At 45.3% G+C, this 26,017-nt stretch overlaps 2 protein-coding genes and 1 long non-coding RNA gene across 5 annotated transcripts; 1 reads left to right on the top strand and 2 right to left on the bottom strand.

The window, feature by feature from the left end:
* Nucleotides 1-302: 302 nt before the first annotated feature.
* On the bottom strand, nt 303-2,238 carry LOC128850645 (uncharacterized). Its single transcript, XR_008448033.1, has 3 exons — nt 1,907-2,238; nt 1,257-1,313; nt 303-319 (listed from the first exon to the last, which is right to left on the bottom strand). It is a non-coding gene; the product is annotated as an uncharacterized LOC128850645 (long non-coding RNA).
* A 1,768-nt stretch (nt 2,239-4,006) lies between these two features.
* Nucleotides 4,007-9,988, bottom strand: LOC128850644 (cysteine protease ATG4A-like). The gene is given in 7 exon segments (XM_054055620.1): nt 4,007-4,994; nt 4,996-5,036; nt 5,587-5,688; nt 6,939-7,037; nt 7,399-7,470; nt 8,372-8,482; nt 9,865-9,988. Coding segments are annotated over 7 exon segments (537 nt in total). The 5' UTR covers nt 9,941-9,988; the 3' UTR covers nt 4,007-4,958.
* A 183-nt stretch (nt 9,989-10,171) lies between these two features.
* On the top strand, nt 10,172-24,659 carry PSMD10 (proteasome 26S subunit, non-ATPase 10). Of its 3 annotated transcripts, XR_008448032.1 has the most exons (8): nt 10,172-10,305; nt 10,390-10,488; nt 12,136-12,282; nt 12,389-12,555; nt 17,917-18,017; nt 18,583-18,655; nt 23,996-24,080; nt 24,644-24,659. XR_008448032.1 is itself a non-coding variant. In XM_054055618.1 (5 exons), exons 1-5 carry the CDS (start codon nt 10,192-10,194, stop codon nt 13,749-13,751), a joined length of 681 nt encoding a protein of 226 aa, XP_053911593.1. In that variant the 5' UTR covers nt 10,172-10,191; the 3' UTR covers nt 13,752-13,901. The 3 variants fall into 3 exon arrangements, 2 of the variants coding, with proteins under 2 accessions (XP_053911593.1, XP_053911594.1); XM_054055618.1 differs by lacking the exons at nt 17,917-18,017; nt 18,583-18,655; nt 23,996-24,080; nt 24,644-24,659 and adding an exon at nt 13,598-13,901; XM_054055619.1 differs by lacking the exons at nt 17,917-18,017; nt 18,583-18,655; nt 23,996-24,080; nt 24,644-24,659 and adding an exon at nt 13,287-13,489.
* Nucleotides 24,660-26,017: the final 1,358 nt, after the last annotated feature.

Genomic DNA, 26,017 nt, shown 5'->3' with positions numbered 1-26,017 from the left:
AGTATTTTGTAAAGTTTCAAACCAAAAAATCTGCTGGCCATTGTAGCTGGCCTGTTTGCAGAACGGTCTGATAGTCTGTAACAATAGTGAGTTAATCTTGTGGTGACTGCTTACGACTTCGGAAAAGCATCGTTATTCCACCTGGGATTAGTCCTCTTTTTGCTAATCTGCTGCACAAGAGCACTGTTCATCAGTACCGCCACACCTGCTCCTTTATTGTCACATCTGGCTTTGCTGGAGGGATGAAAGGAGGCCAGTGTGGTGGATGCTTCTGGACCAGCTCAAACAGATCCGTAGGCTCTAGCTGCTTTAGGATCTCCTGAGGACACATACTTTCATTTTAAAAAGATGCTTCAACAGAACCTTTGAACACAGAAAATGTCTGCTTAATTAACCACAGAGACCACAGAGAGTCTGGTCACAATATATTTTTTAAATAGCATGACCTTACTAATACTCTGTTGTACGTCCTAAAGCAATTGCAACATTTTAAGTTACGTATGTCTATCAAAAACAATGCAAAGATACTGTGAAACCCTGTTATTCAAGTACCTGCCACTATGAACCACTGCTTCACAGATCTCTGTAGTATTTCCTAGTTGTAAACACACCCAGAAGACAGATCTCTTGAACTGTCCTAACAAATTATCAGTGTATTATAATTAGCTTTGATAGCCACATCCCTTTAATTTTGTTTACTTGTAGCAAACCAAAAATGTAACAATGTTTTCCGCCTTTTAAGAGAAAACTGCTTGAAGACCTCTCTGTGTTCCAAATCTTCTTTTGATCAGTGGGAACAAATTGTGTGTCCCCAGTTCAGCAGGAGCTTGGAGGGATTCAGCACTTACAAGGAGTCAGATCTTTTCTTCTACCAGGGACTAGCGGTCATAACGCAACACGCAACAATATCGATGTCAACCACAAAAAGGATCGGAAGCAAATCAATAATTTGCTACAACATGACAGTTAAAACTTCCTCTTAACATTTATTTCTCTGTAAAATGACCAAGTTTCAGGCAGTAATACAATATGCTAAAAAAAGGAAAACTTTCTAGGGGTCAACATTTACACTAATTTTTCAGGTGGCAGGGTTCATGGTTGTCAAAATGGTGAACAATAATATACGGGCTTATCCCGACACACAAATGCATTCTTCTCCTGGCTCATTTTCCGTGAAGAAGAACATGTAATGGGAATTTCAATTAAAAAAAAAAGTATACGCTATTTCATGCCGAGCCCATAAAGACAGTATTTACCTTTTGTACAAGAGTACACCAGTTATCAAAATCACATTCTTCTTTGCAAAAGAAGCCCTGAGGAACAACAACAATATGTCAGTGAGTGAGGATGCTGTGATATCTTTACACATTGTTTAAAGCTCCAGAAACATGTTTCAAGTGACAATGCCCATCGCCCAAACAAAGGATACTGGCATGGGATCAGATTGAGTTTCTAACAAGGACCAGATGAAGAAATGGGATTCTTGTGACATATACTGGATGGCTTCTACAAGTAATTTGATTTAAAGATTTGTCAATGTTGATAGAAAATAAGTTAAACTTAAATAAGTAACTTGTCCAGACACATTCATGTATGGTAGCAATGGAAAAAAATCGATAGTGATTCAGTCCCTTGCTTTGACCTCCAGAATACTTTCTTGCAAGAGGTAAATGCTGCTTAGTAAAGAAAACTCATTAGCTCCCTGGGACACAAACCAGCCAGTTCCCTGCCTTAACCTAAGATTAACGTAGCCTATGCAGTTAATGTATAAACTACCCTGTGTTGAATTTTAGATCACAGAAAACAGCCCTGCAGTCTTGATTCTACTCAAGGAAATGCCCTTATGAATACACACAGGTATTCCTTTCAAATCAAGTATACACATGTATTATTTCATAACACCTACTAAAGCTACTGAAGGGTCTAAACTCATGATCTTCATTCTGTGTGGGGCTTGCTGGCAGTGGAAGCTCTCATCATCAACTGTGCCATTTTCTTCTGAATCTACAAAACTTTGGGTGGTGTGAGGGTCCAAATAAATCAGCTCATTGCCTGAATGGGAAAATCCAAAATATTGAAAATAAGCAAGAGATTTTAATAAGCATTTATTCCATTCAGACTTGTAAAATACAAATTAGATTATCGTGACAGCCAACAGACTTTCTAGCCAGGGAGAAATCAAAAAGATAAGCACAATAGTTTCCAAGAGGGTATTGAGTGTATTTTTTCTATTGTGACCTGTTACTCTAGAAAGATGGGGGTTGGTTTTTTCTAACTTGTCGCGTATTTTCCCTTTTCTATGTGAGGTCCAGCACATTTTTTTAAAAATGCAAACTACTGTAAACCCCAACATTCCACAGGTCCGAAAATACAGGATGACCACAAACACAATCTGTAATCCCTGTAGGCGTTCATTCAGAAACTGGAACAAAGAAATCTAACTACAACAGATCAGGTTTTACAAAGGGAAGAACAATATATCCATAAAATGAAGACTGAATTTAGTACCAACTATTATTTTTATTAACAAAGGAAGGCAATGGAAGATGAAAAAGTTACCATTGTCAGAAAAAGTTTGAAATACGAGAAAAGAATTAAGGAAACCGTGCAGCAAAGAATAAAACAAGATACCCTTCATTAGAAAATATTAATGAGGAGGAAAAAGTATTTTAGCAGTAGTGACATTTGACACGTGTTGAATGCCATTCACTATTCGTAGTGTGTTGTTCTTACTTACATCACGTCCTTATTCTCACATCTAGCTTTGCTATTTTTCCGTTCCTGCACAGATGATATGATACCCTTCTTGAAGTACTGATGTATGTTTCTTCATTTCTTCTACTTAAACCGCTTGCCATTTCCCCTTCAGAAAACCCGTTCTGTTTAGACCATATGCATATATGGTCTAAGTGTCTCTTTTCTCTTACCTAAAAAATCCTATGAAATAATAGGCATTATTTGGTTTCCCTCCTAATGCTCCCAAGGACTGTGGCATCTTAAAGCATTCCTAGGAGTTCAAAGGGGAAAAAAAGTTAAATTGCAGTTGATTTGTTTATTGATGTGACAGGTACTTATTTCACAATAACAAACAATTCACTGAAAACCCCCTTACTTTAAATGCATCGATATATACTGGATTTATATGATTTATCCCTAGCCGTAGAGGTATAATAAGCAAGAGGGGCTTCCAGCCTGTGCAGAATCCTGCTGTGTTCTTATTTCGGCCAAAGAGCACTTCTGTGCAAACGTGCAGCGCGGTGGGCCGCGCCGCTGGCTCTGGGGAGGGGACCAACACATTTTCCTCTGTGGGAGTAAAAACACAAATCAATGAATGCACAAGGGAACACAGAACAGAATCTTCCTTTCAATCATGAATGAAGCTACTTGCCAGACATCTTTGTAGAGCTCCTACTTTAGGACAAAAGGAGCAGGGCATGGAACTGGTCACACTTAGGCAGAAGTAATTCTGTATGTGCTAGCACATTAGTGATACGCAAGATAAATGACTGGCGTATGAGAATTAAGGACTGACATTCCATTTATTACTAGCATTATTATTTGTTCATACGTAGGTATATATTCAGGAAAGTGGAGTCAAATCAAAAACTGTAACCAAGAGAAGTAATGTTTCACTTACTGATGTCTTCAATGACAACTGTATTGTCCATAGATACATAAACCGCTAATGAATTCCATTCATCAAATAAGCAAGCTTCCTAGAAAACATTAAGGTAGTAATTAATGTATACTAATTAGGACCACAAGGGTAGCTTTTCATCCAGGAGAATTAGATGGTTCTCTAATAAAAAATTAAATTGTTTCTTTAGACAACCATATTGGTTGGTTTTGAAAAAAATCTCCATGTAATAAAAAGATAACTTTGCATGCTTAATGCTTACTGTATTCAGAAAAATAAATATGGAGTTGTACCAGGAAAAGCACACACAATGGACCACGTGAAACTGGTTTATCCTTTTGCCAAATGCAGTGACAGTAACAGGTCAAACACATAACTGGGTTTATTACTTTACCGCATTTAAGAGCTGCTGCAATGGGATCCTGCCAATTATGCCTGGCATTGTCTAGAGAAGTAAAAAAATCCTGTACCAGTTTTGCACATTACTTTTTGCTTAAGGAGCTCCACTGAATTCAGTGGAACTATATCTGTGCGCTTGTGGACAGCAGACTCGGGCTGTTAAAAGCTAGATCAACTTAAAGGTTTTCGGCACTCAGAAATTAGGAGGGAGTCATTGCAGCACACAGGTTTCAGTTCCCTTGTCTGAAATCCAAAACTCTGGGGAAGGGAGCTTAAGCTGTGCGAGCAAAGTCAGCTGTCTGAAACAAGCCAGGAAGAATTTGTAAGTGTAAAGAGCTGGAACCCAGGGCACAGCTGTCCCAGGGCTGCAAAGAACTGCAGTTGAGCACCGTCTAGCCTCCACTTAAGACTTGGCACCTTCACCTATCCCTCCAAAATGGAGCAGAGTCAACTCAAAAGTTTGAGTGTGGCTCCTCGATCAGGAGAAGCTGCCCGTGTTTTCTACAGCTGCCTTCAGGCAGAACTGCAGCTCAGACAGTGAGAAACTGCAGTTCAGTTCCCTCCTTGGCCTGGATGGCTTCACTCCTGAATACTATCAGCACACTGATCTGGACGGTGGCACTCCTGACCTGTCAAAGCCGTGCCTCTCTATGGAAAGGAATACCCATCTCCAGCTCTTACTGCTTGGATGGCATAGCAGGAGAGACCTTCCTGCAGCTCTTCCTCAGGCTCGTGGTACATTAAAATTTAGAACTCACCCAACCCCAACTCAGTACCTGCCCAACACATGGCCTATATATTCCCAGTTCCGAGAGAGAAGGATAACAGCCTGTAAATCCCTGCTGCATCTTGGGCCACACCTCGGTCTCTGAACTTAGCTGCCCCAGGGGAGTACATTCTGAATGAGACAGAGTGATTTGACTTACTTGAGTACTTGAGCAACTGTATTTGGTCCAAAACCATTCTCCAATTGATTTTCCTTCGCCAACACCCATCTGTGCTGTTCTCATGAGGGAAAACACACACACACAGAAAAAAGACCACAGAGAGTCTGGTCACAATATATTTGTTAAATAGCATAACCTACTAATACTCTGTCGTACGTCCTAGAGCAATTGCAAAATGTATGGAGCAACAACACTTATTTTCTCAGTCTATGCTCTTTTCAGATCTTAATGATGGCTACATAAAAGTCTCTAAACGGTAATAAGAAATACAAAAAGTTTCTAAACTGTAATAAGAAACACAACTCTAAGTGTCCTTTATTACAAATTACAGCAATAAGCTCTGTGACTGCTTAAATTAACACCATCAACTCTGGCACCCAAGGCTTACATACTTTATCAAGAGCTACACTCTGCCTACAAATTTATTTAGATCTCAGCTTCATAATTATTCTACTTTGTGCCCATTTGCATGCATTATAAGTAATAGACATACACTGTCTTCATAATTATAATTTTAGAATTTTAGATTAACATATTTCAAGTTAGAAAGTTCCAACACGGTAGGAGTTTCAGCGGGGGAAGACAGTTGAAGTGCGTTCTTACCCATTTGGTGGATGGAATAACAGCAATCTTTTCTATCTAGAAAGCACCGTAAGATTCTGTGGTATTCTTCTGGTTGTTTTTTGTGTTTTTCCCATTGCCAATCTTACCGGGAAAAAAAAGTCATAGAGATTAAAAAATAATAGTGTTTCCATCGTCCTTATCAAATTTCTAGATAGCAGAAATCTGCACAACAAACTGTTAAGAGACTGATGTACAATTCATCTCTACATTTTGTTTAGAGTTCCTAGAAGTCACAGCCTGTCCTTTATGAGCAAGCAGTCCTTTAGCATCACAGGTTAGACTGTGAAATCTGGGGAAATCCAATAAAAATGTCAGCTGCAAATATATTCCAAGCGACCACTGCAGAGAACTGACAGCTACTGCTGTATGTGAGCCTTCAAGACTGTTTCAAACTATACGCTCCGTTTAGATTTTGTTAGATTTGTAAGCATACATCAGGTAATAAGACCCATAAAGCAAAGTCCAAACACCATGCTGGCCCCCTCTCACAGCAAAATCTGAAACACAGCTTTGCCACGTGTGTTCCTGCTTCTACTGTAAGGTAGTTACTGCCCATCCACTGACAAAGGAAAGCACACATGGCGTTGACAGTATGAAGTAACTACCTACTACAAGTTCGTATTCCAGTTTTTCTCAGGTAATTTGTTTGCCTACTCCTTCAGTTAAATCTTTGCACCTCTGTTCTGTGGATTCAGTTACTCTATTGGACAAATCTTTCTGTGGATTCAATTATTAAAGGAGATATATCCACAAAGCATGCTGCCATAGAAATCACAGCACAACAGGGCAAGGATTACAGCCCTAACCATAATAATCTATTTACTGGTACAGCAGCTCTACACAGACTGGGCCTATGATACTTACCTGTGATCTGGGATGTGAGGTGCTGATACAGCCTTAAGCACTTGTACTAAAGGGATCTGCTGTGGGGTTTGGAGCTCGGGCTGGTGAAGGGGTGCGTGGCTCTGTATGATGTCTATCCTATGTCACTGTGTGCCAGCATTTGGTGGCTATGTAAGCAATGAGGAGAAGGGTAAGAACTCAGACCCATGGTGGCCGGTTTTCCCTCAGCCTCAGTTTGGGTATTCCTCAAAAAGAGTTACGAAAACTGTCACTGGGATTCCCTATTTGCCCTCTCTCTACTTCTCTTTCCTTGCATTCAGCTGGCATGATTTTGCCCTGTCAGACAAGCAGAATTCACCAGTAACTTCTATCAGGGCATCAAAGAAAATTTCATTAATAAACTTTGGGTTTGTGCTTTTATGGAAAATTACAACAAAGATTAAACCATATCCAAACAGCATAGAAGTTCACTCTGCAAAGGTACTCACCTCTTCCTAAGTGTCTGCAGATCAGGGCTTGTGCCAGCATCATCTGCCCACAGCGCAGCATACATCCCCAGCCAGCATCTGACGAAGGACCCGTCCCTCCTGTTAAAACAGTTCATGACAATCAATGTGGGCTTTAAAGTCAATGCAGTGCCACAGAGAAAACTTCAGAGTTATAATCTCCAACCATCCTACAGATAAAAGGACCCGAGAGAGACCTTCTCTTTCCTTATCGCTCATCTAACTTCACCGCTTGCTCTACAAACACAAAGACCTGATTATATGCAGGTACAGGCAAACACAGCTTTTAACAGTTTGTGTTTGCAAACATTTTGTTTGCATAAACAGTTAAAACAATGCTCAAAATGTCCTAATACTGTAAAAATAATTTCTCGGTCCATGATAACATCACTAATCCTGCTGTCAAATTCACAACACCCCAGCTAGTCTACTGCATACTCACCGATTGGCGAAAACTTTCTTCTATACGTAAACCAGAGACGACCGCTTATGTCCAACAACAATTTAGATTTGCCTGGAATATTTTCAAGAGGAAAGAAATCATTAAAATAAACTTTTAAAATGGAAAAATTCTGATTTTCCCTGTACAGTCAAAATATAGAAGGCATGGCAAACCCCTGTTAGGTTTTACGTATTACTTAAGGCATTTTTTAGCTGTTTAAACATGGAGAGCTTTTGTAGACTGCTAATTAAAGTTACCTTACTAAGGGTGAAATGAAGTTTTACGAGGTGTTTGGAATGATGATGCCCAGCTTGAATGAAACAACTATGGAGGACTAAGTCCTCACAAAAGAACTGGTAAAGCAATTTAAGAAAGGTCAAGTATTTCTACATACAACCCAATGTGGAATTACGCATTTCCAGCAAACCCAACGCAAAGTCATTTTAAGAAAAGGTCAAGAACATTAAACTTAATTAAATCTCTCTCTTTTTTAATACATGTGCTTACAGAATTCTCCCAAAGGCTTTGAAGAATTCTTAAGACTCTTACTCCCTGCACTTTCTCTGAGCAGTGCCTCGCAGTGCCTCACACTGCCTGGCCTTTTCGAGGGATCCTTTAGCCGATGAAGGCTGTATACGGTACCCTTGGCTGTCCTGAACATCGTGGCCATGCCCACTGCCTCTGACACCTAATACAGGAGGATGCCCTTGTCTTCCTCCCAAGGAGAAAAACTCATTTCTGCAATCTTATTTTTATATGATATAGAAATAAATCACTCTCTATGATTTTTAGTTCATATATTTATTTTCATCAAAATACAGTATGTGCCCTAGATTAATTTTATTATTATTATTACTATTATTCCTTTGAAATAGCATTTTGGTTGCAAATAACAGGCATCCCTCAAGGTTAAATAACGTGAATCTATGAATGGTCTACAGATTTTACAGAGGAATTTTCCTTCTGAAGATACCTGTGTTTAGGTGGTGTTGCCTTCCTAGAATCCACACTGGCTCATCAGTTTCTGGAAATTCTTCTAAGTAGTCTGACAAAATAGTGATCTGATTTTCATACCTAGATAAAACTGAACAGGAATACACAAAATTCAAACTGCATTTTGTCCCTCTCTTGTTTTACACACAACTTTGAGCTCTCAGGCTGAACTAGTTGTAGGCAGTCTTTGGGTCTTCCGAACGGTCGTGCCAGCGATATCCACTCCTCTCCTTTAACAAACTGTTCTGACACTGAAATATTCATGGCTTAGCTAGTTTTTACTTTGCTCCTCTGCAAGTGCTGAGAGAATACCACAGCTGACATCTTGACTACAAGCAGCCTGACCACAGGCAGAGGCAGCAGTGAGATTAAGACTGGATCCAAGGAAATGAAGGAAGGGAAAAACAATGCAGGCATCATGGCATATATGCCGATGCTTAATTTTAAATGCAGAAATGCTGCCAGTAAGAGTGATTACGTCCTTGTGTTTAACTGGAAACACGTGAAAAGCATTCACAGGACTGGGATTTACTTTCCTAACAGAAGATTTGAAACACTGTGTATTAATGTGTGTATTAATGTCATTATTCAGTGCTACGTCTATTTCGCATAAATAACAAATGACAATTGACACTGCAGAAAGAAGACCGTTGGACCAGTTTTTAGGTAGTTCATTAAAGCAGTGTTTGTTGGGAGAGTAAAACAGGCCTTCAAGTGTAAAACTGAATGTAAAATCATTTCTTTTAGATGCCAGTCTTAAGGAATACACAGCTAAAAGATCAGAAATTGAAAGTTCAATCAAACACAACTGCATTTTACTCTTAAAGTAAGTCCACAACCCTGCAGCACAAATAATCACCAGGTGAGCTAACAGAACAACCCTGTTCTGTGTAAACCCACCCCCAACAGCGATGGGAATCATAGAATCATAGCATGGTTTGTGTTGGAAGGGATCCCAAAGCCCATCCAGTTCCACCCCCTGCCGTAGGCAGGGACACCTCCCACTGGATCAGAGGGATCAAAGCCCATCCAAGCTGGCCTTGAACACCTCCAGGGATGGGGCAGCCACAGCTTCCCTGGGCAACCTGGGCCAGGGCCTCCCCACCCTCGTAGCGAAGAAATTCCTCCTTATGCCCAGTGTAAATCCGCCCCTCTCCAGTTTACACCCACTGCCCTTTGTCCTACCACCACGAGCCTTTGTAAGCAGCCCCTCCCCAGCTCTCTTGTAGCCCCGTCAGGTCCTGGAAGGTCTCCTCGGAGCCTTCTCTTCTCAGGCTGAACAACCCCGACTCTCTCAGCCTGCCAAGGCGGACAGGCTGGAGGGAGGGCAGCCCCGGCCCCGGAGCACGGGGACCCGCCCGGCGAGCCCCGGCCCCGCGGTCGCTCCCCTCACCCCGCAGGGAGGGGGCCGGGCCTCTCCCCGCCGCTGCCGCCGCTGCCCCGGGGAGGCACGGCCCCGCCGCAGCCCCTCACCCGACTCCATCCTCCCGCTGTCACCATCTCCCTCCTGGCCCCGACGCGGAGGCACAACACTGCCGCGGCGCTCCATGGGAGTTGTAGTCTCGCCGACCCACGGGAACGCTGCTCCTCCGGAGAGATGGACTACAACCCCCAGCATGCCTTGCGGAGAGAGGGGCGGGGTGAGCTGCAGCTATAGCGCTGGACTACAGAACCCAGCATGCCCCGCGGCGCGAGGGCTGGAGCGGGCGGATTGTCGCGATTGGCTGAGCCGACGCCGCTGACTGGCTGGGAGGAGGCGAAGCTCCGCCCCCGTGGCGCGGGCCGGAAGTGGTGTTCGGCATGGAGGGCTCCGTGTCAGACGTCGGTGTTTGCAACCTGGCCTATGCCGGGCGGCTGGAGGAGCTGCGGGGTCAGCTGCTGCGCGACAGGGCTCTGGCCACCAAGGCCGACCAGGTCAGCCTCCCGCGAGCCGCCCTGCGCGGCGGGGCGACGGGCTGAGGGTTCCCGCCGCGCTCACTGCTGCCTTCTCTCCCCCAGGGCAACCGGACAGCGCTGCACTGGGCCTGCTCGGCCGGGCACACCGAGATCGCCGACCTCCTCCTCGGCCTCGGCGTGCCCGTGGGCGACAAGGACGATGTAAGGCCCTCCCGGGAGCCTCCTCCCTCTCCTCGGAGGGGCTGGCGCGGGGCACTCGCTTTGTGCCCCGAAGGGTTAGGGGAGCAAAGCTGCAAAACCGAGGAGGGATTGGGTTGTTGGGGGCTTTCAGGGTGGTGCACGCAGTTGTTACTGTTGCAAGAAGCGGAATATTTTGGTTTAAGCTAAAGTAGAGCGATATTTTGTCTAAGCAATTGTATTTTTTGGAAGTTAGTTGGAATGTCCTTCTGACAGCATGGTTTGATTCAAATGGTGTTTCATAGAATCACAGAATAGAGTCATAGAATGGTTTAGATTGGAAGGGACATAAAGATCATCCAGTTCTACCCCCTGCCATGGGCAGGGACACCTCCCACTGGCTCAGGCTGCCCAAGGCCCATCCAGCCTGGCCTTGAACACCTCCAGGGATGGGGCAGCCACAGCTTCTCTGGGCAGCCTGGGCCAGTGTCTCACCATTGTCACCATGAAGAAATTCCTCTTTATATCTAGTTTAAATCTGCCCCTCTCCAGTTCATACCCATTACCCCTCGTCCTATCCCTACAAGCCTTTATGAACAGTTCCTCCCCAGCTTTCCTGTAGCCCCCGCAGGTACTGGAGTGTTGCTATAAGGTCTCCTCAGACCCTCCTCTTCTCCAGGCCAAACAACCCCAACCCTCTTAGCCTGTTTTTCCATACACTGTTCATTTGCAGATGATAATGTCTTGTGTTCAGTGCGATCTGTGCTGAACACGTCTCTTCTTCTGTAATTGCCTCTGTCTGCAGTCCTCCCCTTTCTCAAATGCAAGGTCAGACAGAGCTACAGGCAGCTCAAAATGAGCAAGAGTTTTGACTATTGCAAAGTTTCATAATAAAAATAGTCCTTGGAAAGTAATAGAACATGCATAAGATTTCTGGGAAAATATATTCTGTAAGCAGCTTTTGTCTCGTTGCACGCGATTGATGGAGATCACTCCCTCATATTGGCCTGATAAAGGACACTTTCTTTGTAAGACGCCAAAACGAGTCTTAGAGTTTTATTTGCTGGCATGTTCGGTATGAGTGTTATCGTTCTCTCATGGTGCCCCTCTCGGATGTGCTGTGCCACATCCTGAGGTGCCCTGACGATTCTTTGCTGTTGAGGGTGTTACAGAGTAGGCAACAGGTTCGCTGATGTCCTGGTTTGAAAGGAGAGAGTCTGTTGCTGTTCTAGAGCAGGAGTTAAAATGGTTGCATCTGTTATGAAGCATCCTAAAGAGCATCCTTAAAGAGGAAAATGTCCCATCAGTTTAAGTAGAGGGTAGGGTATAGAAACGGTCACAGAAACTTTTGGACACTTTTCTGTACTCTTATTTCTTCTTTAAAAAGCACTACTGTTAGTCCTGCAGGGGCAAAGTGCCCTGGAAGATCACGTGCGTGACAGAAGTGATCTCTGTCATTTAGCAGGCAGCCTTTGTCGGGTACCGAATGCCGGCGTGTGAGAGGGCAAGAGACGCGTCTCTCTGGTAGTAACCAATAATGTTTAGCTTTACCGTTTATACGTATGTGGTATAGCTAACGAGCGGTCGAGTCTGTATTGGGGTTATGATTTGTCATGTTCTTTGCCTGAAACTCCCGGTTTGAATAACACGGCTTTTTCCTCGTCTCTGTAGGCTGGTTGGACTCCCCTACATATCGCCTCTTCAGCAGGCCGTGAGGAAATTGTGAAAGCCCTCATAGCCCAGGGTGCTCCTGTAAATGCTGTCAATCAGAACGGCTGTACGCCCCTGCATTATGCAGCCTCCAAAAATAAACAGGAGGTATGTTTGCCTGTGCTGCTGGAGATGGAGTTGCTTTGCGAAGAACTGTTTAGTTATATTAACTTTTTCTCCTTCTCCCCCTTCCTTCCTCTTTCTACATAATCAGATTGCAGTTATGCTTTTGGAGAACGGAGCTGATCCAGATGCAAGAGATCATTTTGAATCCACCCCGTTACACAGAGCAGCAGCCAAAGGAAACCTAAAAATGGTGCAGATCCTTCTCCAGCACAACGCATCTGTTGATATACGGGACTCTGAAGGGAATACTCCTCTGTAAGTAATTTTTTATTTTCATTTTGCTTAATATGGCATAATCTCTATGAAGTGAAACGCCATTACTTCAATCTCTTTTTTTATTTTTCGTTGCCTCAAAAGACTCCCTCGATTCACAGTCCTATGTAATTAAATAGGATTTGAGAGAGTTGTACTCAGTTTTTTACCTGAGTGTGTTTGTACATAACATACTTCAATTTGTGTTCCTACAACTACTTGGAAAGTGTGGAATAGCTTTTGAAATAATCTGGAATACGCTTGGTTGCCACTAGAGGGCAGAAAGCGAGCTTGTAACATGAGAGGAGGAGGAAACTGGTCTTGCAGGCCGTCTGCTCTGTCCTGCCAAGCAAGAACCAATTTTGGAAGCTTCTCTTCACCTCTCTCAGGAAAATAAGTTGTAACTTAAATAGGTTCAGTCCAGTGTTTGATGTTACCTTAGAGATCAATTTGAATCTGTAAGGGTAAAACCTTCTCTGTTTTGAAGTTGTGGCAAAACTCTGCCTTGTCAACAGTGGAATCAAGAGTTTGCATTGAGTAAGGTCAAGCAGTATGTTGTAGCTATATTGTCCCATATCCAATATTGTTCTGGAATGTGCACGTTTATTCTTGAGATACTTTGGGAAAGAAAAAGTTTACTGCCTTTGCAGCAACTCTGTACTTCAGATTATTTTAAAGCATTGTATGATTTAGTTTTATCTCTTTCGATGCAAATAGAGATTATCCTTTTGCAGTTTCAGCGTGGATTACGTGCTTCTCAGCTTTTGCTGACTGCAGAGCTAAATCCTAATCCAACAAGTGTCTTAATGTTGTGAGGACAGTAGCAGGAGGAATGTTCTTGAGTTCTTTAATGGCAGCAGAGTGAGTGGACAGCAGGCTTTGGCATCTGCAGGTAGTTGGTTGGGTGTGGTTTTGTTGTCCTAGGATGTATCTTTCGCCCCCCCCCCCCCCAAGGTTCACGCTGTTGTTTGACAAGGCGTAATTACTGTCCTTTATGAGCTTGGACTATTTAATAGTGGCTGTGGGTCTCTTGTTCTAATTACAGTCATTTAGCCTGCGATGAAGAGAGAGTGGAGGAGGCGAAGCTGCTGGTGTCTCATGGTGCAAGTATTCACATTGAGAATAAAGAAGAGCTGACCCCACTGAAAGTGGCCAAGGGTGGCCTGGGAGCCATACTTAAGAGGATGGTGGAAGGCTAGTGGGGACTGCTGGCTTGACTCTTTCCTGTGGCACTTGCATTCGAGATTGCAGTCTTGGTATTTTGATAGTTCCTCTGGGATGTGGTGTATGGGCATCAGTGTGGTGATACAATGTGTATCTTTAGCTTTCTTTCAAATACAGTGCCAAAAGAACTGTTTGTACTTCCTGTTAATTAAACAGTTTGCTGATTATAAAGTATTTTTCAATATCTTGCAGCTTTCTTTCAGTTCACAGTATGACCTGCATAAATGCAGTCGTTCCTTCTGTTTCAGAATGTAGTTTAAGATTATGGAAATGGGGATCATATATGAGCAGATGAGGAAAACAACTTTTTTGCCTCAGTCTTCACCGATAACTGCTCTCATCACCCTTTTGGGTCATGGGACAGCAAGATGGTGACCAGGGGGGTAGACGCCCTCCCACAGTAGAGGAGGATCAGGTTCACGAACACCCAAGGAACCTGAACATATATAAGTCCATGGGACCTGATGAGATGCATCCCAGAGTCCTGAGGGAATTGACAGATGTGGTTGCCAAGTCACTCTCCATGATATTTGAAAAGTCATGGCAGTCAGGAGAAGTCCCTGGTGACTGGAAGCAGGGGAATGTGGTGCCCATTTTTAAAAAGGGAAGAAAAGATGACCCTGAGAACTACCAACCTGTCAGCCTCACCTCTGTGCCTGGGAAGGTCATGGAACAGATCCTCCTAGAAGCTATGCTAAAGTACATGGAGGGCAGGGAGGTGATTAGTGGCAGCCAGCATGGCTTCTCCAGGGGCAAGTCCTGTCTGACCAACTTTGTGGCTTTCTATGATTGGGTAACCGCAGCAGTGGACACAGGTAAACCAACGGATGTGATCTATCTAGACTTGCGTAAAACCTTTAACACAGTCCCCCACAACATCCTTCTCTCTAAATTGGAAAGATATGGATTTGATGGGTGGATAAGAAACTGGTTGGATGGTCGTATTCAGAGAGTAGTGGTCAATGGCTCAAAGCCCAGATGGAAATCCAAGACAAGTGGTGTTCCTCAGGGGTCTGTACTGGGACCGGTGCTGTTCAGTATCTTTATCAATGATACTGACAGCAAGATTGAGTGCACCCTCAGCAAGTTTGCAGATAACACCAAGCTGAGTAATGTAGTTGCCACACCAGAAGGATGGGATGTCATCCAGAGGGATCTGTACAGACTGGAGAAGTGGGGCTGTGAGAACCTCATGAGGCTCAACAAGGCCATCTGTAAGGTCCTGCACCTGGATCGAGGCAATCCCCATTTTCAGTACACGATGGGGAATGATGTGACTGAGAGCAGCCCTGCAGAGAAGGACTTGATGGTGCTGGTCAATGAGAAGCTCGACGTGAGCCAGCAGTGTGCGGTCGCAGCCCAGAAGGCCAACCGTGTCCTGGGCTGCATCAAAAGAAGTGTGGTCAGCAGGGCGAGGGAAGCGATTCTGCCCCTCTGTTCCTCTCTTGTGAGACCTCACCTGGAATACTGTGTCCAGTTCCAAAATCCTCAACATAAGAAGGATATGGAGCTGTTGGACTGGGTCCAGAAGAGGCTACACAGGTGATCGGAGGGCTGGAGCACCTTCCCTACGAGGACAGGCTGAGAGAGTTGGGCCTGTTCAGCCTGGAGAAGAGGAAGCTCAAAGGAGATCTTTTAGTGACCTTCCAGTATGTGAAGGGGTCCTACAGGAAAGCTGGAGAGGGGCTATTCGTAAAGGCTTGTGAGGATAGGACCGGGGTAATGGGTATAAACTGGAGAGGGGCAGATTTAGGCTGGACATTAGGAAGAATTTCTTCACCATGAGAGTGGTGAGGCACTGGCCCAGGTTGCCCAGGGAAGCTGTGGCTGCCCCATCCCTGCAGGTGTTCAAGGCCAGGTTGGATGGGCCTTGGGCAGCCTGAGCCAGTGGGAGGTGTCCCTGCCCATGGCAGGGAGGTTGGAACTAGATGATTTTTAAGGTCCCTTCCAACTCTAACTATATTATGATACTATGATACTGTTAGTTCTTGGAAGCAACAGGACCAAAACAGCTTTAACCACTTAAGAGTAAATTTTATTTATTCTAGAGTGTTTGGGTTTTTTCCCTTAGCCTTTGTGCTTTGTGTGGCTTTTTTATTTGGCTTCTTTGTGGTTACCAGATCTCTTCCCTCCGATGATTCTAAACTCCACCTCTCCCTCTGTAGAATGCAGTTTGCTCAGTTACTTGGCTAATTGCATCCATTTTTACTCTTCTTTGTCCATTCAAGTGAACTCCTGAGTGTTTAAAGCTTTTCTGTTTTTTTCTATTGTTACCCTCTTTCTTTGAATCTCTAAATATATGTATTTGATGAAGTGCACTGGACTGTTTGCAGAATGCAGGCACAGTTTCGGGGTTACCTCTGGAAATATGATCCTATGTAATGGTTGGCTCTGGGTTCTTCTCTGGGATCTAATTTAATTTCCTCTTGCTCTTTCTGTAGTTTTCTTTTTCTGTTGTGTTTGACTCCCATTCTGTAGCACTGGTGCTTGCTTCTTATTTTATAGAAGAAGCCTGGTTTAATCTTTGTTTACTCATAGCACATCCTGGTATTAAATTATTAGAAGGAAGAGCGAACGAGACCGACTCTGAAAAGTGACCTTCTGTTCTGATGTCGGTAAGATCACTTTTGGTAGTAGTGCAATAGGTTCTCCCTTCTGCACAAATCATGGTGATGAAATTTTCTGAAATAAAGAACTTTCTTGAACAGCAGTCTTTGGTGTTATAAAACTTTATTAAACTTACATGTAACAAACCCAATATTTTCTAAATAGCTTCTCTGCTTGGGATGTGAACAAGTCAGATGAAACCCTGCCATCCATTACACAGTCTGGAAATAGAACATGTTTATTCTTTGGCTGCAAGGAAAGGTTGAAATGGTAGATGACAGTTTCTACAGTTTGACTTGTAGGGATTAAGGTAATGCAATTTATTTTCATAAGCAAGACAGAAACATATAAAAAATGTCCTCAGCAAGTGCTTTAAGTCTATCCTAGAAAGCAAAGTGCAGCTTGAATTTCACTGAGAGTGCCTATTGAGAGCAGGAGCAGTAACATCGCCTATACAGTAAGCTCTGGCCGTGCAGACCTTGCTTGAAGGAGGAATCTGACTGAGTACACGTGTCTTGTGTATTGCGCAGGTGCTACTGAATCCTTCAGTTGAGACAAGCTGAAGTTAGGGTTCTGTGTTCATCCTTGATCTTTGTGAGGCAAAAAACCTGCTGCAGCTGTGTAGCTTTGTAAATCAACTTCCCTAGGAGACAGTGGCTCGACTGTCAGCCTGATACCTGGTTTCCATATTAATGATTCCTGCTCTCTCAGAAGACAAATGGGCCACGCAGCAAAGACTGTCGGAGCGTCTGAGGCAAATTCTGAAACATTTCTGCATCCTGTGTAGCTCTGCAGGGTTTTCAGCTATGCACTGTGGATCAATCCCTAATTTGGCTTGTACTTTGCCAAGAGCATCAGTAGAACGCTAGGAATAGTGCCTTATCCTTTTTAATAAACTGTTTTACATGAGAGGAACTTCATAATGAGAACAAACATCTGCCTGGAGGCCTACAGAAATATCTCAATATGTTAAGATTCTCCACATAAATGTTATTTTCCTTACTTTCCTCCTCACCCCCAGCAATGTGTGCTTTCCTTTGTCAGTGGATGGGCAGTAACTACCTTACAGTAGAAGCAGGAACACACGTGTTCCTGCTGAAACAAAGCTGTGTTTCAGATTTTGCTGTGAGAGGGGGCCAGCATGGTGTTTGGACTTTGCTTTATGGGTCTTATTACCTGATGTATGCTTACAAATCTAACAAAATCTAAACGGAGCGTATAGTTTGAAACAGTCTTGAAAGCTCACATACAGCAGTAGCTGTCAGTTCTCTGCAGTGGTCGCTTGGAATATATTTGCAGCTGACATTTTTATTGGATTTCCCCAGATTTCACAGTCTAACCTGTGATGCTAAAGGACTGCTTGCTCATAAAGGACAGGCTGTGACTTCTAGGAACTCTAAACAAAATGTAGAGATGAATTGTACATCAGTCTCTTAACAGTTTGTTGTGCAGATTTCTGCTATCTAGAAATTTGATAAGGACGATGGAAACACTATTATTTTTTAATCTTTATGACTTTTTTTTCCCGGTAAGATTGGCAATGGGAAAAACATAAAAACAACCAGAAGAATACCACAGAATCTTACGGTGCCTTCTAGATAGAAAAGATTGCTGTTATTCCATCCACCAAATGGGTAAGAACGCACTTCAACTGTCTTCCCCCGCTGAAACTCCTACCGTGTTGGAACTTTCTAACTTGAAATATGTTAATCTAAAATTTTAAAATTATAATTATGAAGACAGTGTATGTCTATTACTTATAATGCATGCAAATGGGCACAAAGTAGAATAATTATGAAGCTGAGATCTAAATAAATTTGTAGGCAGAGTGTAGCTCTTGATAAAGTATGTAAGCCTTGGGTGCCAGAGTTGATGGTGTTAATTTAAGCAGTCACAGAGCTTATTGCTGTAATTTGTAATAAAGGACACTTAGAGTTGTGTTTCTTATTACAGTTTAGAAACTTTTTGTTTCTAAACTTTTTGTTTCTTATTAGCGTTTAGAGACTTTTATGTAGCCATCATTAAGATCTGAAAAGAGCATAGACTGAGAAAATAAGTGTTGTTGCTCCATACAGTTTGCAATTGCTCTAGGACGTACGACAGAGTATTAGTAGGTTATGCTATTTAACAAATATGTTGTGACCAGACTCTCTGTGGTCTTTTTTCTGTGTGTGTGTGTGTTTTCCCTCATGAGAACAGCACAGATGGGTGTTGGCGAAGGAAAATCAATTGGAGAATGGTTTGGACCAAATACAGTTGCTCAAGTACTCAAGTAAGTCAAATCACTCTGTCTCATTCAGAATGTACTCCCCTGGGGCAGCTAAGTTCAGAGACCGAGGTGTGGCCCAAGATGCAGCAGGGATTTACAGGCTGTTATCCTTCTCTCTCGGAACTGGGAATATATAGGCCATGTGTTGGGCAGGTACTGAGTTGGGGTTGGGTGAGTTCTAAATTTTAATGTACCACGAGCCTGAGGAAGAGCTGCAGGAAGGTCTCTCCTGCTATGCCATCCAAGCAGTAAGAGCTGGAGATGGGTATTCCTTTCCATAGAGAGGCACGGCTTTGACAGGTCAGGAGTGCCACCGTCCAGATCAGTGTGCTGATAGTATTCAGGAGTGAAGCCATCCAGGCCAAGGAGGGAACTGAACTGCAGTTTCTCACTGTCTGAGCTGCAGTTCTGCCTGAAGGCAGCTGTAGAAAACACGGGCAGCTTCTCCTGATCGAGGAGCCACACTCAAAATTTTGAGTTGACTCTGCTCCATTTTGGAGGGATAGGTGAAGGTGCCAAGTCTTAAGTGGAGGCTAGACGGTGCTCAACTGCAGTTCTTTGCAGCCCTGGGACAGCTGTGCCCTGGGTTCCAGCTCTTTACACTTACAAGTTCTTCCTGGCTTGTTTCAGACAGCTGACTTTGCTCGTGCAGCTTAAGCTCCCTTCCCCAGAGTTTTGGATTTCAGACAAGGGAACTGAAACCTGTGTGCTGCAATGACTCCCTCCTAATTTCTGAGTGCCGAAAACCTTTAAGTTGATCTAGCTTTTAACAGCCCGAGTCTGCTGTCCACAAGCGCACAGATATAGTTCCACTGAATTCACTATTTGAAGTGGAAGAAGAATTTGAAATCCTGAGTGTGTGAAGGAAACTGTGGTCACCCCTCTGAGTATTGAACATATTGCTAATATTACTGCATCGACTTAAATCAAACAGCCATGTTAGCCCCAAAGTGGCTGAGCTTTTGTGTAGAGCACAAAAGCCTAGTAGCATCCAAAACTCCAACAGTGACAGTTCCTGCGCTCAAAGAGCTTCCCGAGATGGAAAGGCAGCAAAAGATCTTCTAAGATGACCTGGAAAGGGAAGCTCTTCTTAATGTGTGTCTTACCAGAAGACAAATGGACTTTTGTGATGAACACAAAAACAAGTATATCACTGAGCTGTGTGCTTGGAGGAAGGGATAACACCAAATGGATTTTTCTTGCTCTCATGTAAAGCAATAGTTTAGTTTTTAAAGCAAAACACTCTTCAGTTAAGGAGGATACTTACGTCTCTTCCCTCCTGTGGGCTGCATCGTAGGAAAAACCTGTCTTGTCTTGTATAAAAGATCAACCGGATCGGAAGAAAACTGTTTCCTTGTTAACTATTTTAACATGCTTTTGAGCAACCAGACTTCATTACAAAAACATTTCTGTCAAAGGAACTGTCTAATGTCTACATTTGCAATAGCCTTCCTGTTACTGGGAAACCTCAGAGGAACAGGAGACTCAAATAGTCAGTGCAGATCTCAACCGCTGTTAAGAGTTATATTCCACCTTGACCCTAAAATTCAGATCACTAAAACTTAGGCTGACTTTTCTTTTCGGAGCTGACATGAACCCAAGGTGGTTTATCTGTACCTTATTTATTTCAAAAAAGATTTCTCTGTTACAGCACTTTATCTGTGCATCTGATACATTTCTTAAGCTTTTCATAGGTTGTACGCTGCTACGTTTTCTTAATTTGTTTGCGTGAACTAAATATAAGCCAGGTTATCTTAAAACTTAATATATAGGTATGTGCAAATGACTTAATTGTTGTTTTTCGGCTTGCTGCCTTCTGAAGCCTGTTTTGGTAAAAGGGCCTTCATTCTACAGGTTTATCAGCACAGCCGGTGTGTTTTTATTTCTAGGGCAGAGAATCTCTCCAGCAGCCGTAGGAAGCACAGCTCAGAATGACTAAAGGCAAAGGTCTTTCAATCCATTATAAAGTTTGTTTTTACTCTCCAACAGTTCCCACTGTGGTTGTTTTGTCACGGCAGCGTAACGGGCATGAACTGCAGTTTCATAGAATCATAGAATCACCAGGTTGGAAAGGACCCACGGGATCATCAAGTCCAACCATTCCTAACACTCCCTTAAACCATGTCCCTAAGCACTTCATCCACCCGTTCCTTAAACACCTCCAGGGAAGGTGACTCGGCCACCTCCCTGGGCAGCCTGTTGCAGAGCCCGATGACTCTTTCTGTGAAGATTTGTTTTCTGATATCCAGACTGAACCTCTCCTGGCGGAGCTTCAGGCCATTCCCCCTTGTCCTGTCCTCAGTCACTTGGGAGAAGAGGCCAGCTCCCTCCTCTCCACAACCTCCTTTCAGGTAGTTGTAGAGAGTAATAAGGTCACCCCTCAGCCTCCTCTTCTCCAGGCTAAACAACTCCAGCTCTCTCAGCCGCTCCTCGTAAGACTTGTTCTCCAGCCCCCTCACCAGCTTCGTTGCTCTTCTCTGGACACGCTCCCGAGCCTCAGCATCCTTCTTGTGGTGAGGGGCCCAGAACTGAACACAGTACGCAAGGTGCGGTCTCACCAGTGCCGAGTACAGGAGCAGAATAGCCTCCCTGGACCTGCTGGTCATACTGTTTCTGATACAAGCCAAGATGCCATTGGCCTTCTTGGCCACCTGGGCACACTGCTGGCACATATTCAGGCGGCTGTCAAACAACACCCCCAGGTCCTCCTCCCCCAGGCAGCTTTCTAGCCAGACTTCTCCTAGTTTGTAGCACTGCATAGGGTTGTTGTGCCCCAAGTGCAGGACCCGGCATTTGGCCTTGTTAAACCTCATGCCATTGGTCTCAGCCCAGCGGTCCAGACTGTTCAGATCCTTTTGAAGAGCCTCCCTACCCTCCAGCAGATCCATGCTTCCTCCCAGCTTAGTGTCATCTGCAAACTTGCTGAGGGTGTACTCAATGCCTTCATCCAGGTCATTGATAAAGACATTGAACTGGGCTGGACCCAGTACCGAGCCCTGAGGAACCCCACTTGTGACTGGCCTCCATCTGGAGTTAACTCCATTGAGCACCACTCCCTGGGCCCGCTCATCCAACCAGTTTTCAACCCAGGAGAGTGTGCGCCCATCCAGGCCAGAGGCAGACACTTTCTGAAGCAGAGTGCTGTGAGAAAGTGTGTCAAAGGCTTTACTGAAGTCCAAGAAGACTACATCCGCAGCCTTTCCCCCCATCCAGTAGTCGAGTCACTTTGTCATAGAAGGCGATCAGGTTAGTTTGGCAAGATCTGCCTTTTGTAAACCCATGTTGACTGGGCCTGATCACCAGGTTCTCTTGCATGTGCTTCATGATTAGCACTCAAGGTTACCCGTTCCATGACTTTCCCCGGCACTGAGGTCAGACTGACAGGCCTGTAGTTCCCCAGATCCTCCCTGCAAAGCTTCTTGTAGATGGGCACAACATCAGCCAGCCTCCAGTCTAGTGGAACTTCCCCAGTCAGCCAGGACCGCTGGAAGATGATGGAAAGGGGTTTGGAAAGGACATCTGCCAGCTCCTTCAATACTCTTGGGTGGATCCCATCCGGCCCTGTAGACTTGTGGGTGTCTAGCTGGGCAAGCAAGTCTCTAACCTCCTCCTCTTGGATCATGGGAGCCTCATTCTGCTCCTCTTAACTCCTGGGTTCGTACACAGAAGGAACAACTTTCTTTGCTATTAAAGACTGAGGCAAAGAAGGCATTAAGTACCTCAGCCTTGTCCTTATCCCCTGTCACTGTTATTCCTTCTGCATCCAATAGGGACTGAATAGTCTCCCTAGCCCTCCTTTTCTTGTTGATGTATTTGTAGAAAGATTTTTTATTATCTTTCACAGACTTAGCCAATTTGATTTCTAGTTGGGCCTTAGCCCTCCAGATTTTTTCCCCGCACGATCTCACTTCATCCCTGTAGTCCACCCAAGATGCCTGCCCTTTCCTCCAAAGCTCATAGACCTTCTTCTTCTTCTTCTTCTTCTTGATGCATCCCAAAATCTCCCTGCTCAACCAAGCTGGCTTTTCCCCCCACCGGCTCCTTTTCTGGAACATAGGAATGGCTTGCTCCTGAGCTGCTAGGATTTCGTTTTTTAAGAGCACCCAGCCCTTGTGGGCTCCCTTGCCCTGAAGGACTGTCTCCCGTGGGACTTTGCCAACCAACCTTCTGAACAGTCCAAAGTCTGCCCTCTGGAAGTTTAACGTGACTGTTTTGCTAATCCCCTTCTTTATCCCACCTAGAACTGAAAACCCTATCACCTCATGATCGCTTAGTCCCAGGCGTCCCCCAACTGTCACATCTGCCACAAGACCTTCCCTATTCTCAAACAGCAGGTCAAGGAGGGCACCCTCCCTTGTTGGTTCACTAACCAGTTGTGTGAGGAAGTTGTCTTCCACGCACTCCAGGAACCTCCTAGACTGCTTCCTTTCTGCTGTATTGTACTCCCAGCAGATATCCGGAAGATTGAAGTCACCCACGAGGACAAGAGGTAGAGATCTAGAGACCATCCCCAGCTGTTTATAGAAGAGCTCGTCAGCTGCTTCCTCTTGGCTGGGTGGTCTGTAGCAGACTCCCATCACAATGTCTGCCTTCTTGTGGGCTCCTCTGATTTTAACCCATAAGCACTCAGTCCCTTCCTTACCGTAATCCAGCTCAAGGGTATCGAAGCACTCCTTAACATAGAGGGCTACCCCACCTCCTTCTCTACCCTTCCTGTCCCTCCTGAAGAGTTTATACCCCCCCCCCCAATAGCTGTACTCCAGTTATATGAGTCATCCCACCACATTTCCGTGATGGCAACGACATCATAGTCACTTTGCCCTACAACAGCTTCCAGCTCCTCCTTCTTATTGCCCACGCTGCTTGCATTGGTGTAAATGCACTTCAGCTGAGCTGACGAACCTTCAGCCCGCATAAAGGGCATAGAGTTCATTCCCAATGGACTGGTCCTTGGAATAACTAACTCCGCAGTTCCAGTTTCATTCTTGCGGTCCCCAGCTGTACTCACCCCCTCTTGCTCTGTGGTGGTGCGCTGGTGGTCCAGCCCGGCACACCATAGCTCAGTCGCTGGACTCCCACTACCAGGCTCATTCCCAACTAGCCTGGTCTCCTCCTCCTCCCCCTTCACATCTAGTTTAAAGCTTTATTTAAAAGCCTAACTAGATTTTTAGGAAGTACTTTAGTCCCCCTTGGAGACAAGCGTGTCCCATCCCTAGCAAGAAAGCCTGTGGGTGCGTGGGTCACTCCATGATCAAAGAATCCAAAGCCTCTCTCCTCACACCAGGCTCGGAGCCAGGCATTAAACAGCTGTTTGTTTTTGACCTCCTGTTCCTTATACCTTAGTGTTGGGATGGAACAAAACACCACTTGTGCTCCCAAGGCCTCCATCGTTCTCCCTAGAGCCCTGAAGTCTCTTCTGATCTGCGCTGTAAGTCATCATGGCCTATTTGAAATACCAGCAGGGGGTAATAATCCGTTTCCTTCACCAAGGAAGGAAGTTTTCTAGTGACATCCTTCACTGACGCCCCCGGTAAGCAGCAGACCTCCCTGTGGAGCGGGTCTGGTCTGCAGATGGGTCCCTCCACTCCTTTTAGAAGGGAATCCCCCAGGACAATCACTCTCCTCTTTTTATTAACAGAGGATGTTTTTAAGGTCCTCTGAGGATGCCTGGAGCCTAGGGAATGTTTCTAGGCTGTGGGAGCCATCTTCTTCTTCCCTGGGGATAGGTTCTACCTGCAGTGCTTCATATTTATTTTTGAGGGCGATTTGGGGGTTTGTTGTCTGGGTGGAGGGAGCAGGTTTCCTGCGCCGGACAGGGACTTGCTGCCATTCCCCATCTCTTGTTCCCCCAGCCTTGCAGTCCGTAGGTGGGAGCTGCTTAGCCACACTGGCTCCAGCAGCCTGCTGAGTTTGGGAGAGGGCGCTGCTGCAACGACCTATTTCCCTCTCACGTTCCCTGATCGTCCGTAACCTATTTACTTCCTCCCTCAGCTCTGCCACCACGCGAAGGAGTTCCCCCCGCGAGCACAGCTCCCACCAGTGGAGCCGTTACCAGAGGCGTGAGCTGCTGTGGGAGGGGGCACTGCCTGCAGCCCAGGCTCTGCGGAGCTGCACCGACCCACTGAGGCTCCGCCTGGGGGGCAACATCTCTCCTGCTCGCTGCGGCACCCGGGGCAGTTTTGATCTTCTGCCTGGTAGCCACCATGGCCCACGGCCCCGTCTGACCAGCCACCAGCCACCAGCCTCTCTCTCCCTGAGCCCTTCCTGCTCGCCCTGCCGCTCAAACTGCCCCTTTATACTAACGTGCCGCGCTCCGGGTCGCTGTGCTCCCGAGGGACGGTTGAAATCCCCCGCGGGACCCGCCGGGACCGCCCCCTCCCGTCAGGCCCCGCGCGGGACCGTCCGCTGCCGCCTGTCAGGAGCCGAGCGCCGCCCGCCCCGCTCCCGCTGCGGTTTTCCAAGGCTTTTCCCGTCTCAGGGCAGTGCCCCACCGCCTCAGACGGCCACCCCACCGCAGCGCTCACCGTCCTGCCGCTGGATGCCGCCGAAAAGGCATCACCTTCACCAATAAATGCCAACACAGAGACCAAGTGAATGCTGTCTCCTCTCACTCGCAGCTCTTGATCAGGGCCAGCCTGATCTCCAGGAAAACAGTTCACCACGTTCTATTTCACCTTTGCCTCCCATGGTTATTACCCGTAGTGTGGAAACTCTACGCTCAGAAGCTGCTTCGTAGTTCATGACCATCCTCTCGGCAATTGTAGCTCGCTACTCCCCACAGCAGAGGTACGGCACTACAAAGCTTCTGGGCACTATAAAGGTGTACAGAGGAAAGCATTCATTTTCTTTGTCAGGTGCCGGAAACACTTTGTCAGGAAGGCCCTGTGCAAGAGCGAGGTTGGAAGCACAACGGAGCGAAAGCTCGGCACACTTCAGGGTAGGTGGTCACAGATGCATTCTACCCTCCCTCCTTTAACCAAGCCAGCAGCAGTTCAGTTCAGGCTCCCGCGGAGGTAAAGGCCTTCCCGCAGTGGGCCAAGAGCTCCTCCAGGAAACCCAGCGTGAATTAACACTCTATATCCTCACAGCACAGTGCATTGGAAAAGGCACTTTATTTTAGGAACAATTTTAACTCAAAAGGAACCAAGGTCCGTTTGTCTCCAGGTGTACCCAAAAGACCCAATGTCTTGACAGCTTTGGTGGAAAACTCATTCCTGGATCGGAAGCATGGCTTCGGTGTTTTCTTCTACTATGGCTGGAAGCTCCTAGGTGAAGGCAACAAAAGACGTTACTCGTGCACAAGACTTTAACCTCCATAGAATACAAATGAAATCTTCTTCCATGAAGGAGTCAGGCCAAAGCAGT

The sequence above is a fragment of the Cuculus canorus genome, unplaced genomic scaffold (genome assembly GCF_017976375.1).
Source record: "Cuculus canorus isolate bCucCan1 unplaced genomic scaffold, bCucCan1.pri scaffold_135_arrow_ctg1, whole genome shotgun sequence".
In the NCBI taxonomy this organism is placed as follows: Eukaryota; Metazoa; Chordata; class Aves; order Cuculiformes; family Cuculidae; genus Cuculus; species Cuculus canorus.
Note: the sequence above shows the minus strand (reverse complement) of the source record. Positions and strands in the feature narration are given on the sequence as shown.